Source organism: Anguilla anguilla, chromosome 12 (genome assembly GCF_013347855.1).
Source record: "Anguilla anguilla isolate fAngAng1 chromosome 12, fAngAng1.pri, whole genome shotgun sequence".
NCBI lineage: Eukaryota > Metazoa > Chordata > Actinopteri > Anguilliformes > Anguillidae > Anguilla > Anguilla anguilla.
In genome coordinates this window covers 16756320-16771319 of record NC_049212.1, presented here as the reverse complement: position 1 = coordinate 16771319, position 15000 = coordinate 16756320, and the positions used below count along the sequence as shown (strand labels likewise).

The window sequence follows — 15000 nt, the reverse complement described above, 5'->3', positions numbered from 1 at the left end:
CCCGTTACCAACGGAGACCAGAGGAGGGAACAGTCCCAGGTATCTGCACTGAGGCCTACAGAAGCCCTCCTCTGAATCACAGCCTGCCTCAGCAGCTCCTATACCTCCTACTGCTCCCACATACACACATACGCACACATGCACATACACACAGACACACAGACACATACACGCACACACACACACACACAAACATATACCCCCCCCCACACACACACACACACACACACACACATTCCCACACACGCACTCCCAGACACATACAGACATACACACACACACACACACGCATACACCCAAACACATACAGACACACGTACACAAACACACTCGCAGACACACACACACACACACACACACACTCCCAGACATACTGTAGAAGCCGCTCCAGGTAAAACAGATCCGCCTCTCATCTCCAGCCAGCGCAATAAAATTACATTCTTTTCTTTCAAAATAAGCATGCAACAAATTTGTTCTAACCCGCACAAAATTAGACTCAAAGCCAAGTTTCTTCATGCAAAATTATACACGATGATTACATCTTTTCTTCTGCTGGAATTAAGTCCCTCAATTGGCCGTCCCCGAGGAACTTCTGTTATCTTCCCCAAAATTGCAATAAACAGGCTCAGATCTTTAATTCAGTGCCAGCGTGTGCAGCAGAGTCTATCAGCCGGCCAGCAGAGCCATCTATTTTCATACCCTGCAGTCAGTGGGCCTCCCCGGGCCCCGCGCTCGACGTGTCTTCACACCGCTCCTCAAACGGAAAATAATTATTCCAACTGCTGGACCTGGACTTCTGCCCACAGCCCTCATCACCCCAATTTTTCACCCAACTTCCTTCTCCAGACTTCAAACCCCCTTCCTGTCACCCTGACGACTGCGACCATTTTTCATCACCAAATTATTTAGCAGAATGATAATTGTTCCAGGCTTTTTTACGCCGCAGAAACACACACACACACACACACGGTCCAGCTGAAAGCGCTCTCCTGGCTGGTGGACGAAATGCTGATGAAAAACATCCGTGCTGAGCGGGCCCTGATAAATGACCCCTGTGTGTAATCGGGGGGGGGGGCTGTGTTACTGTGCTCGTGGGCTGGGGGGGGGAGACGGGGAGACAGGAGACAATGTGTCAGAGCGGGGCGAGACGAGGGGAGGTCATCATCCTGTCAGCAGCCCAATAAAGAGGCCGGAGCCCGCTTTCCCACCATGCCCCTGGCCCACAGTGCACCGCTCCTTTTACGGTGGGGTCTCCGCGCCAATGCTGCCAGTTCACAGAGGTCCAGCTCCAAATCTCAGACTCAATATGGTCATGTGTGCCTGTGTGTTTGTGTGTGTGTGTGTGTGTGTGTGTGCATGTGTGTGTGTATAATGCATGACTGTTTACTTGCGTGTTTGTGTGTAGGCAAGCGTACTGAATTAAGCGGGCTTATAAATTTATGTGTGTGTGTGCGTGCGTGCGTGTGTGTGTGTGTGTGTGTGTGTGTTTGTGCGTGCATGTGTGCGTGTGTGCGTGTGTGTGTGCGTGTGCGCGCGCGTGTGTGTGTGTGTGCGTGTGTTTGTGCGTGCATGTGTGCGTGTGTGCGTGTGTGTGTGTGTGTTTGTGCGTGCATGTGTGCGTGTGTGCGTGTGTGTGTGTGTTTGTGCGTGCATGTGTGCATGTGTGCGTGTATGCATGAGTGTTACCTGTACGGTTGTTCTCCAGTGTGGGTTCTCAGGTGCCGGGTAAGGTTGGCAGATCTTGGGAATATTTTCCCGCAGTACCTGTAGGACAGAGGGGAGACTTCAGTTACAATGCATCCCAGGCAAAAAAAAAAGCAAACAAACAAACAGCACAGCACACATGGGTGACAGACCTGAGACCATCCACTTCCACTTCATTATCCAGCTACTATTAAAATACATCACTGTGAACTAGGATCACAAGTAGTGTAGGAACACTGACATATTTCTCTCATCTCCCCATAATTCTGTTAATCTCACACCCATTTATGTATTTACTGTACTGAAGGAGTGGTTAAACCACATTAGCGTGCTCTGCGTTTCAGCACATAAACTAAATCAAACCTGGTCAATGCCTGGGACTGCTCACCTATATTGGTCCACCAATCAGGTAAAACTTTGGGCATAAACAGTGTGGTCAGTCAGGAGCTGAGAGCTGGTCTCAGTCCCAACTAATCTCACTGCTAAAAGGATTTATCAGTGAGATTAGCACTGAAATTAGCACTGAGATTAGCAGTGAGATTAGCACTGAGATTAGCAGTGAGATTAGCAGTGAGATTAGCAGTGAGATTATCAGTGAGATTAGCAGTGAGATGAGCAGTGAGATTAGCAGTGAGATGAGCAGTGAGATTAGCAGTGAGATTAGCAGTGAGATTATCAGTGAGATTAGCAGTGAGATTAGCAGTGAGATTATCAGTGAGATTAGCAGTGAGATTATCAGTGAGATTAGCAGTGAGATTAGCAGTGAGATGAGCAGTGAGATGAGCAGTGAGATTAGCAGTGAGATGAGCAGTGAGATTAGCAGTGAGATTAGCAGTGAGATTATCAGTGAGATTAGCAGTGAGGTGAGCAGTGAGATTAGCAGTGAGGTGAGCAGTGAGGTGAGCAGTGAGATTATCAGTGAGATTAGCAGTGAGATTATCAGTGAGATTAGCAGTGAGATGAGCAGTGAGATTAGCAGTGAGGTGAGCAGTGAGATTATCAGTGAGATTAGCAGTGAGGTGAGCAGTGAGATTAGCACTGAGATTAGCAGCGAGATTAGCAGTGAGATTAGCAGTGAGATTAGCAGTGAGATTACCAGTGAAATTAGCAGTGAGATTAGCAGTGAGATTAGCAGTGAGATTACCAGTGAAATTAGCAGTGATATTACCAGTGAGATTACCAGTGAGATTACCAGTGAAATTAGCAGTGAGATTAGCAGTGACATTAGCAGTGAGATTAGCAGTGATATTAGCACTGAGATTAGCAGTGAGATTAGCAGTGATATTAGCACTGAGATTAGCAGTGAGATGAGCAGTGAGATCAGCAGTGAGATGAGCAGTGAGATGAGCGGCGAGCCGCGCCGTTACCTGCAGGTGTAGCGCTCCTTGCCCTTGCGGAGCAGGGTCTCGGGCAGCGCGTTCGGGGGGGCCCTGAAGTCGAACATGCCGGGGACGGAGCGGATGAGGTCACCGGCCTCCGGCCTGAGGGAGGTGAAGGTCCCCAGCCTCTCCGCCATGTTCTCGATGGCTGACATCTGGAGGAGAAGCAGACGCGGCTGAGAACACAGGCGCTCGGGGCGCGCGGCGCGGGCAGGAACAAGGCCCCATTGTGCGGGGCGCCTGGCGGAGGGGAAGCTCTGCTCTGTGTTCCCCGCTGACGTGCGCCGGTGGGCCTGGGTGGCACTCGCCCCCGTGTGATGTTTTGGGGCGGCCCACGCGCACACGCTCGTTAAACAGGCCTTTGTAGCGCAATGTCACAAAGGAGCGTCTGTGCACTCCACATGCCCTCAACACACACGCATGTCTACAATTCACCAGGCAATACTGATTCTAAATACACACCACCGCCCACCCAACACCCTGTTACCCTCCTCTCCCATAGGCCTCTTACCCTCCTCTGCCATAGGCCTCTTACCCACCTCTGCCATAGGCCTGTTACCCTCCTCTCCCATAGGCCTCTTACCCTCCTCTCCCATAGGCCTGTTCCCCTCCTCTGCCATAGGCCTCTTACCCTCCCTGCCACATACCCCATTTTGTTGGGTGAAACTCACACACCCACACACAAGCTCAGTCACAGCTTTCCTTCTTAAGCCTCTCACCCTCACAAACACACACACATCTGTACACAAACTCCTCACACACACTTTCTTTCTCACCCTCTCTCTCTTTCTTTCTCACCCTCACTCTCTCACACACATACATACACACTCTCTCTCTGTCTCTCTCACCCTCATACACACACACACATCTGTACACAAACTCCTCACACATACTTTATTTCTCACCCTCTCTCTCTCTTTCTCTCTCACATACACACACTCTCTCTCTCTCTCTGCCTCTATGCATTCTCTCATGTTCTCTCAGGTTGGGGGGGGGGGGGGGGGGGGGGGGCGCTGCCAATTTGCTAAAAGTCTTTCATCAAATATGGTGAAATTCTCGGAGGAAAGTGGAGATGCATTTACTTGTCAGCGGGTGGCTGTGTGCGCGGCGTCGGGCCGGGCTGATTCATAATCACTGCGAGCCGTAAAGCACTCCCAGCACAATGCGAGCGGACAGCACATTCGTCAATATGAAAGATGTTGACATTACTGATCAAGGGCCAGACATGGGTAATAATGATATGGCTGTGCCGGGGAGAGGAGGGGTCCCCCCGGACCCAGCCGCCTGTCAGGACCCCCGGCTCGCCCCCTTTTTTTTTTTTTTCAAGGGGAAACAAATTTGCATTATTTTGCGTGTATGGAATTTTTTATTTATTTTTTTTCCCTCTCGTGCTCGTTTTAATGCGGCCGCAAATCAATCCGTCGCTCCGCGCCTCGGCGGTCCGTCAGGGCCGATCCCCGCACCCCGCGCCCCGCGCGCCTCTTTATGAAGTGGGGGGGCGAGTGGGTAGGGACGCCGGATCAATGGCGGGCGACCCCCGAGCCGCCGGGCCGATTAGCGGAGCGCCCAAGTTCCCGCCGGAAACCACGGCGACCGGCCGGAGCCGCGGCGGGAGAGCGGCGGGGGGGGGGGGGGGGCTCGCGGAGGATGTGACACGGCGCGTCCGTTTCGATCGCGGGATCGCGGTTGCGATTATTCTGAGGCCCGGCGGCATGAATCTCCCCGTTTCCCCGCGACGCAGTCCGGGCGCCGGCATCGGAATGAAATGCAATCATATTTCTTTTAAATGCGTAATATGTATTTCACTGACCTCTTTACGGGGCGAATAAAAGACTGTTTGTTTCTCTCTTTCAATGGCGGCTATTACTCCAGTAAATAGCGGGAGTTTTAAAGCTGTCATATTCCTTTAGATCAGACGCCTCGGTTTCAAAGACAGGAACACGGGCTGATATTTTACTCTGGTGTCACAGCCATCACCCCCCCAACCCCCACCCCTCACGCCCCCCCCCACGCAAAGGACCTGTCAGGCCTCTAACTCCGGCATCTGTTGCCCTCCCACTGAGAGACAAATGTTTTCACTTGATTACACGCATGCAAAAAATGGATTTGGAAGGACTACATGGAATTATATTTGAATGGAGTCTCCTCATCATCAATACCATGCGGCAGATATTATATTAATCTAGCTGAACTCGAGCACCCATCCAGAGACGTTCTCCATAAACCCAGGAGAGTGCGGATCAGCACTGGCATCCTCTGGAACGCATCATGTCCGTCACTTCTGATTTTCACTCTGCAGTTCTGCAGTTGAGCTGCGCAGCCACCCCATGACTGCGTTCTAGTCTCGCAGGAACAGGCTGACCTCCGGCACCTGGCCTACTGCAGCAGTGCTAGAGTTTAACCTACTGACCGAATCCCGCCCTCCCTTGCCAGACAAGGCAGAAAGGCCTGCTTTCATCATGTCATATCCACTAGCACCACACCAGAAAGTAGAGAGCCAGCACAGGTAGGGGTGTACCTACACATCATATAAAGATACTGCACGTTGGGGTGCAGCAGGATTTGGACTTATATGAACACACCATTAGCCTGAGTGGCGCTGCTTTTGGGTCAGGGGCTTGTAACTTCGGGTTGTTAGTGTTTTTCGGAGAGAGCTGCTTTTGGGAGCCCTCAGACCACAGAGCTGATTGGTCCCACAGATCTGACATAAGGGGCAGATCTCCCCCCCCCCCCCAGTCTGAAGTCCGGCTGTGGAGGAGGGGACAGGGGGCATAACTCACTGCGCTCTCTGGGGAGTCCTACTGTACTGAACAGGACCCATTATAACCTACAGCGTGGGAGGCGGGCCCAGCCCATCAATCACATCCCCAATACGGAGAAGGGAAGAGGGAGAGGAGGAAAGAAAAAAGAGAGTTAGGAAGGAAGAGAAAGAGAGAAGGAGAGAGAAAGGCTGGGCATTATTTTGACCTGCCACTGCCCGAAAGAAAGAGATTGACACAGAGAAACACCCACCTTACACCCCTGCACAGACGCACGGCTGGGAATTTTATTTGAATTTCAACAAAAGTGATGAGTGCTGACAGAGAGAGAGAGAGAGAGAGAGAGAGGGAGAGAGGGAGAGAAAGAGAGGGAGTGATGCATACACAGAAGTACCGCGTCTGAATGCATGTGGATGATGATGTCATCATCAGGAGACCACCTCTCTGGCTCACATCCCGACTTCTCCAAACTCCGAAAGCGTACCCTCGATATGTGTGCTCGGTGATGTTTTGTCTGGACGGACACCACGCAGTAATAACATGGCCTCTGTTCTGCAGAGATGTATTAGTGTTTACACTGAGAACGTGCCCAGTAAAATTCTTTGTGAGGGGTCTGTAGTTTTCACGGAGATGCCCGGGCAGGGAAAAGCTCGGTGTGGGGGTGGAGAGGCGGTGCGGTCCAGCGAGTCCATCGCCGTGCCAGAACCGCAGAGAGGAAAGGGTCCGTGTGTCCTCAGCCCTCACCACACACTGGCACCCACACCCAGCTGGCTCAAAGACCCAGGGCAGGAGCAGTCAATGAGAAGATTGCGCTTCAGTACTTTACAATGGAGTTGTGTTTGCAATTAAAGCCACGCTTCAAAATTACACTGCAAAAGTGTGAGTACACCACGTTAGACAGCATATGGGCAGCAGCAGCGATGTGAGTGATAGGAAATGGGAGTGCTGTGTAAACCAGTACAGGCTCTGAACATACAGGCACAGGGTTTTTTTCTTTCTTTTACACAGGCATACAGACACGCACGCACGCGCACGCACACGCACACACACGCACACGCACGCACACACACACGCATACACACACACGCACATACACACACACACACGCACAGATGCTAATTACAGAAAATATGACCTGCGTGATATATTGCATCATCAGACCGTTGGATAATTTACACTGTCATTCATTGAGATTTTTCCTGAAACCATTTTTCCTTGGTGTGCTTGTGGATTGCGTGAAAGCCATCTGTCAAGACCACGAGGCCATGTTGAAAGCTAGCTATTATAATACCGCAGTGTATTTAGTCAAGTCCTTAGCCACTGACTCACTAATTATGCTGCCTTCTGCAGCCTCTGTGGTTGAGCGTTTTAGTTTTTATTCGGTAAGAGGGACTGCAAAGCCAATCTCCGATATCTATGATAAAAAATCAGGGCTAAGCATTCCAAATTCTAGAAAAAAAGGCAATAATTTAAGCAGCATTTGATCAGAGATGATTATTAACAGACTTGCAACCCCTAGGCGAAGTTCTCTGGTTTGCACGCACAACAGTAGTAAGCATGATCGTTTCCTCAACCTCTGATTTGCTTTAAATATTAACCACACAGTGCAACAACTTCACATATAAAGTTTAAAATATTCATCACAAAACTGGTGCACAAATAAAGGAGAGAAAATCTAAACTGAAACCCATGATATTTGTAGGAGAAACCTCTTAAACTGGTGAGCCTACGGCCAGTCTACCCACCTGTGGGTGGAAGAGGAAGCCGGGGGCCGGTCGCATGTACTTGTCCTTCAGCGCCTCAAACGGATCGTTCATCTTCCTCTTCTCAACCCTGCTGATGTTACACTTCTATCAGTTCTTACATGCTAATATTCATATCGCTCCGTTCTTACAGCGCGAGCCGATATGAGTCATTCAGTCAGGACATCTCTTATATACCAATCATAATACCGACCTATACCACTTTCTACAGTGCTTGCTAAATATATATACTACTATATATTTACAGTGTACATACAACTATCAGTTTGCATATGCTAATGTTTTATTCAATCTCAGTTTTTATATGCTAACATACAGTGCCTCTACTAACAACTATTAAAGTACTGTTGAGCCAGCTTATTCAGTTCTTACAGTACATACAAAAAATCCAAAGCCACATAACAGTCTTCACGAAGCTCATGGATTACTGGTGGTGCATCAGCCAATCAGTGTGACGGGCGGGCCGGGGGGCGGAGCTGGGCCCTGCAGACTCACATTACCTGTAGATGGGGTCCATGAAGAAGGGCGTGGGCCGGGCGTGCTGCAACGAGGCGTCGGCCTTGGGCGCCACCGCCTCCGCCTTCTCCTCCCCAAACACGTGGTTCTTCCGGGACTCCTCCCCCTTGGCCGGCCCGCCCCGGCTCCTGGCGCCCATGCTCAGGTCCAGCGGCTGGTCCTGATTGGCCGAGAGCGGGGCCCCCGCCTTGGGAGGGGCGGGCGGCGGCGGCGGCGGCCGCTCCTCCTTGCGCTTGGTGGTGAGGTCGAACGGCGACTCCACGCTCCTGCTCCGGCTCCTCTTGGGCTCGCGGGGGGGCGACAGCGGCTCGGCCTTCAGCAGCGGGGGCCGCAGGTCTCTGTCGGGGAGGGGGTAGACGGGCGGGGAGAAGGCCGGGAAGAAGGGCAGGGGGAACATGGAGGGGTACGGCAGGCCCCCCACCTTCCTGTCCTGCAGGCTGGCCAGCCCCGAGGAGCCGAAGTACTTCTCGGCGATGGAGGCGATGGCCTTGATGGAGTCGTTGACCGCGCCGGAGACGGCGGTGCGCTCGTCCAGCGCGGGCGGGGACAGGGCGTGGCCGGGGCCCGAGGGCGGGCTCCGGGGGCTCCCCGCCTTCCTCTTCCTCGGCTTGCCGTTCTCCCGGCCCCTCCCCCGCTCCGCCTCCCGCTCGGCCTCGCCCGCCCTCTCGCGCTCGCTCTCCGCCTCGCTCTCCAGCTCCGAGCCCGACGTGGTCTCCAGGTCGCTGCCGCTGGGCGTGCTCACGTCGTCCAGGTCGCTGCTCTCCGACTGGTCGCTCAGCTTGCCCGCGTGCCTCTGCTTGGCCGAGCCCTCCGTCGGGACCCCTCCGCCTGGGGGCTCGGTCGCGGGGACCTCCCTGCAGAGCGTCTTCAGGAGGTTCCGGGCCCCCTGCGTCCCCTGCAGGGGGGTGAGGAGCGGGCCCTTGCTGTGCTCGGTACCTGGGGGGCCCCTCGCGGGGGACGCGGTGGGGATGAGGGGGGGTCTGTGGTAGAGTCCGGGGGGGAAGAGCCCGGGGAAGGTGAAGGGGAAGGCCGGAGCGCCGGGGAAGGTCAGCCCGCCGTGGTGCCGGTTCGCCCCGAAGTAGTCCGCCAGCCCGGGGCCGGCGTGCCCCACCCCCCCCAGGGCCGGCTTGTCCAGCGCGGGGGTGCCCGGGAGCGAGATGCCCTGGGCGAACAGCCCCCCCGCGGCGAAATGGTTCTTGCCCTCGCAGAAGCGGCGGTGCTTGTTGAGGGACGAGGTGGTGCTGAACATCTGGCCGCAGTCCTTGCACTTGATCTGCGTGCGGCAGTCGGCGTGCATGCGCTTGTGCCGGCACAGGTTGGAGAACTGCGTGTAGGACTTGTGGCACACCTCACCTGGAGAACACAGGGAGACAGACACGCCCCCCTCAGACACGCAGCGCAAACAGGGCCACGCCCCCCCGACGCCTCCAGGATGCAGGGACACGGCCTGCGCGGGCCGCCCCGACTGTTTGCTAAGGGCTGTGGAGCGCAGCGCTCCTGGCCCAGCAGCAGGGACAGCGGCAGTGACATCAGCAGTGTGTCCCTGGGCACGTGCGGCTCCAGGGCCGGCTCCAGGGCCGGCAGGACAGAGACACTCTCAGCACAATGACTCTATTTTAAGCCTGAGGAGGAAGCGGAGCTGAATGAATCCTATCCTGGTTCCCATGGACTCCACTCACTCACTCCGCTTCCCCCTCTGACAGCCCTGCACCAGCACCAGGGCTGACGTCATACACATAGATACAGACACACACACGCACACATACACACACTACATCACACGCACACACGCACGCACACACACACACACACACACACACACACACATATACACACATGCGCACACGCACACACACACACACACACACACACTACATCACACGCACACACACGCACGCACACACACACACACACACACATATACACACATGCGCACACACACATCACACACACAATTAATTAAACACACACACGCACACACACAGCATGGATCATGCCCTCTGCATACGCACACATACCACATCACACAATTTCTATAGCCCAGTTAATAACAGTACCACTCTATAGTGGTACTATTTTTACCGCAGAAAAAAGTGTTATATAGAATACACAAGCCATTAAACACATTCTAATGCACACAGCATACAGTATGTCTGCATACTTTGAGCACTACAGTATAAAGATATCTGACAATCTACATCACACATTATATAAAACATAATGTACATCATAATGTATAGCTTTGAAAATATGTGACCAAAACTCAACAGAGTATTCCAAATGTGGTCTGCCTGAGGCATTGTATAACTTAGTTCAGCTGAAACACTCTATCCTTCTTACCACATGCCACAGCACCCTATTTAACATATGTCTAGCTGCTGACATATTTGAGTCCGCTATCACACCTCAGTCTCGTTTACATTTACTTTTTCACGCCCTTTCTTTATCTATGGAATAACGTATAGGTGTGAATCGCAGGCCAGGAGAGGAACACAACTCACACACTGTACACTTGTGTCAGCCCTTATTTCATCTTTCTGTAAACTGTAACTAAATATTATAAACACATTCCTCCAGCCATTAAATAACACAGCCCAGTATGTAAATAAATGATCAGGACTGCACTCTCCAGGATCTCCAGGGCAACAGCAGCACCTGTCCTTCGTAAAGAGCACTACATACATTTAGTACACATGTGCACACACACACACACACACACACACACGCACATACACACAGATGAACACACACACACTCACACACTCTGACACACACACATACACACACGCACATACACACAGATGCACGCACACACACACACACACACACATACACACAGATGCACACACACACACACTCTGACACACACGCACACACACACACAGGCACATGCACACACACACACACACACACACACACTCACACACTCTGACACACACACGCACACACACACACACGCACATACACATACACATAGATGCACACACACACACACACACACGCACACACACACACTCTGACACACACACGCACATACACACAGATGCACACACACACACTCTGACACACACACACACACACACGCACATACACACAGATGCACACACACACACTCTGACACACACATGCACACACACGCACACACACAGGCACATGCACACACACACACACACACACTCACACACTCTGACACACACACACACACACGCACATACACACAGATGCACACACACACACTCTGACACACACATGCACACACACACACACACACACGCACATGCACACACACACACACACTCACACACTCTGACACACACACACACACACGCACATACACACAGATGCACACACACACACTCTGACACACGCACACACACACACACTCTGACACACACATGCACACACACACACACACACACACACACTCTGACACACACACGCGCACACACACACACACACACACACACACACAGAACGTGGAGCCATTCATAAAGCTGCTATTTCTCTGGGTTCATGGAATGGAGGAGAGAGAAGGGCAATTGCCCAGGGTTCAGTAACTGTTAGGATTAGTAACTGTTATGCAGATCAGTGTTTTAGGATCAGTGTGTATCCGGGTCAGTCATGAGGGTCATTGTATGTAAGAATTAGTGTGTCAGGTCAATGTATAAAGGTCCATGTTTACTGGTTAGTGTGAGGGTGTGTGTGTGTACTGCCAGTGCATAGGGATCAGTGTGGAGTTAGTGTGTGCCAGTAAGTGTGTGGAGCTCCATACAGAGTCACCATGGGGGACAATATGGAATTCAGTGTACACACAGTCATCTACAGTGTGACTGTACAGTCCTGTAAACCAGAAATTTGTTAAATGTTTTTACATTTCATTCCAGCTGCATGACAGCTGTGAAAACATAAAGCTGATACAACGCATGTAGCAATTACAATTAAACTATAAACTAGAAATCTTCCAACAAAATTTGCATTCATATGAGCAGTATGTTAATCTGCTTCCATACGATTAGTCACTCCATGCTTGTTAACAATTTATAAAACATTACATTCTCAAATGGGAAATTCTAAACTTTGCATTCACTTCAAATAATTCATTACCATCTGCTTTCGAGTTAAAAATAATAATGCAACAATAACATGGCTAACATGAATAAAACAGTCATTTTACTGCTACACTAGCACAGGTGGGGACATTTCTGTCTAAGAAAGAACTGTAAGAAGTGTGCAGACTTACATATGAATGGTCTGACACACTTACATATGAAGGGCTTGACGCTGCTGTGGATGTGCTTGTGCTGTTTGAGCCCTGAGGAGGTGGCGAAGGTCTTGCCACAGTCCGGGCAGGCGTGTGCCCGCGCCCCCACGTGCTGCGAGCGGATGTGCCTCTGCAGGTTACTGGGGTCCGTGAACACCTGCTGGGGAGGGGGGGACAGAGGGGGGGGTCACCCACCGGAGCCCCTGAGGGGACACTGAACGCGCACGCACGTACATACACACAGACACGCACACTCACACACACACGCACACAGACAGACACACACAGAGACATGCACGCACACACACAGACACGCACACTCACACACACACGCACACAGACAGACACACACAGAGACATGCACGTACATACACACAGACACGCACACTCACACACACACGCACACAGACAGACACACACAGAGACATGCACGCACACACACGCTCATACAGTACAAACACACTCAGCCCTGCTCATATTCCGAAAGTACAGGCCTGCTTAATGCTGAGATAAATGGTGAATTTGTTTCCATGACAAAATATTAAATGATGTTATTATTTCATTGCTAGTGTTTACAGTGAAATGAAATACACATATATTATAAAAGTACTCCAATTATTTGTTCAAGGATTGCACGCAGCACGGTCTGTCTCAGAGGTGTACTGCAAATACTTGGCCAGACAAGAAGGAAACAAGTTCTCCATTCTCTCAATTGACACATTGAACTGTCAGCAGTATTTACAGAAGTGAGGATACTCTCTTTGAGAACCAGACAGTTCAATATTCCATTGAAAAATCCAGAAACACAGCATGCAGGTCATTAAACACTCTAAAACAATTGAATTGTGCTGGTAGTAGCTGTAGAAAAGCCTCAGCTCTTCAGTGGTGGACTGGAACTGGAGTCTGAAAGGGGACACTATGTCTTCCATTCAGTTTATCGAGCTGACAGTTTTATACTTGACTTGATGGACACGTAGATGACCATATAAAGCACATAGCTTATATACTGGCATGTATGACTTAATTAAAACCTAAACTAAAACGTGTGTTTCTTTATATTATTTTTCAGTGACACTTTTACATTTTATCAGTTTACGGTTGAATACTTATGTACGATTTTTCATATTTTTGTGACCGTAATGCATTTTTATATAACTGAAAACAGGAGTAGGTCCCTAGTTAAACTGTCAGTTCTTGGGTACTGGATGTTCAATAAACAGGTGATGAAATGCAGACATATCGGTACAACAGCAATGTCAAAATTTCAGCTAAAGCTTTCACTGTACCTTTGAGCAGTTTTCACATTCGTAGTGCTTGCCACTGTCATGTGACATCTGATGGCGAATCAAATTGGATTTCCAGTTAAAGGCTTTGGGGCACTGGTCACACTTGTACTCACGCTCCTCTGAGTGTGTTAGAGTGTGAGCCTCCAGACTGCAGGACGGACAGACAGACAGCACACACAGCCGTTACACACAACACAGCATATAATCACTCTCCTCTTTTAATCCCACATGACAACCTACAAATCACTACTATACAGTGTCACCTCAGTGTCATCTCACCTCTGAGCATCAGAGAACACCTGATCACACTCTTTACACTCCAGAAGGCCGTGAGGGAGGTGGCGGGTGTGCAGGTCGTGGAGGTCCCTTAGTTTTTGAGGGTCCCGCAGGTCGTGGGCGTCCCGCAGATCGTGGGGGTCCCGTAGATCATGGGGGTCCCGCAGGTCATGGGGGTCCCGCAGGTCGTGGGGGTCCTGAAGATTGTGGGGGTCCCCCAGATCATGGGGGTCTCCAAGGTCATGCAGGTCCTGCAGGTCATGGGCGTGCAGGTCAGCGGTTGCTGGGTTGGGCAGGCTCTGGTCCCCCAGGGACAGGCCAGAGTGGGGCGTCCCGCACGGCTGCTTCTGGTGATCCAGCAGCTCAGACCGAGACTCAAAGTGCTGATCACACTCCTCACAGCGGTACTGCCTCTCCTCTGCGGAGACATTCAGAGACTATTAACTTCTGTGTGTGTGTGTACAGGTACGTGTGCATGTGTGTGTGTGTGCGTGCGCGCATGTGTGCAGGTGTGTGTGTGTGTGTGTGTGTGCGTGCGCGCATGTGTGCAGGTGTGCATGTGTGTGTGTGTGCGTGTGTGTGCGTGTACAGGTGTGTGAGTGTGTGTGTTTGAAACTAACCGTGGATGTCAGGAGCCATGGCCTCACATGAACGCTCCTCTGTCTTCATGTACAGTAAGAGCTCCTCTCCAGGGGCGATGTCCCGTGTTACTCTGTACAATATCTGCACAAACACAGAGGGAAAGAGATTCAATACACACACAAATAAACACATCAACCAATATACCCATTCACCTGATTATAAACCACACACACACACAAATAAACACATCAACCAATATACCCATCCACCTGATTATAAACCACACACGCGCACACACACACACACACACACACACACAAATAAACACATCAACCAATATACCCATTCACCTGATTATAACACACACATGCACACACAAACACACACACACACACAAATAAACACATCAACCAATATACCCATCCACCTGATTATAACACACACATGCACACACAAACACACACACACACACAC

At 51.0% G+C, this 15000-nt stretch overlaps 1 protein-coding gene across 8 annotated transcripts in view; it reads right to left on the bottom strand.

Moving 5' to 3' along the window:
- mecom (MDS1 and EVI1 complex locus) overlaps nt 1-15000 on the bottom strand; it is a 138419-nt gene that overhangs the window by 5294 nt on the left and 118125 nt on the right. For 2 of the 8 annotated variants that reach the window (XM_035385687.1, XM_035385695.1), the window contains 8 exons: nt 14565-14667; nt 13948-14362; nt 13669-13816; nt 12362-12542; nt 8106-9474; nt 7588-7678; nt 3072-3238; nt 1687-1764 (listed from right to left, as the gene is read on the bottom strand). In XM_035385687.1, coding sequence (XP_035241578.1) covers nt 1687-1764; nt 3072-3238; nt 7588-7678; nt 8106-9474; nt 12362-12542; nt 13669-13816; nt 13948-14362; nt 14565-14667 — 2552 coding nt within the window. The remainder of the gene's footprint in view (nt 1-1686; nt 1765-3071; nt 3239-7587; nt 7679-8105; nt 9475-12361; nt 12543-13668; nt 13817-13947; nt 14363-14564; nt 14668-15000) is intronic. The other 6 variants (XM_035385689.1, XM_035385693.1, XM_035385694.1 and 3 more) reach the window with 6 other exon arrangements.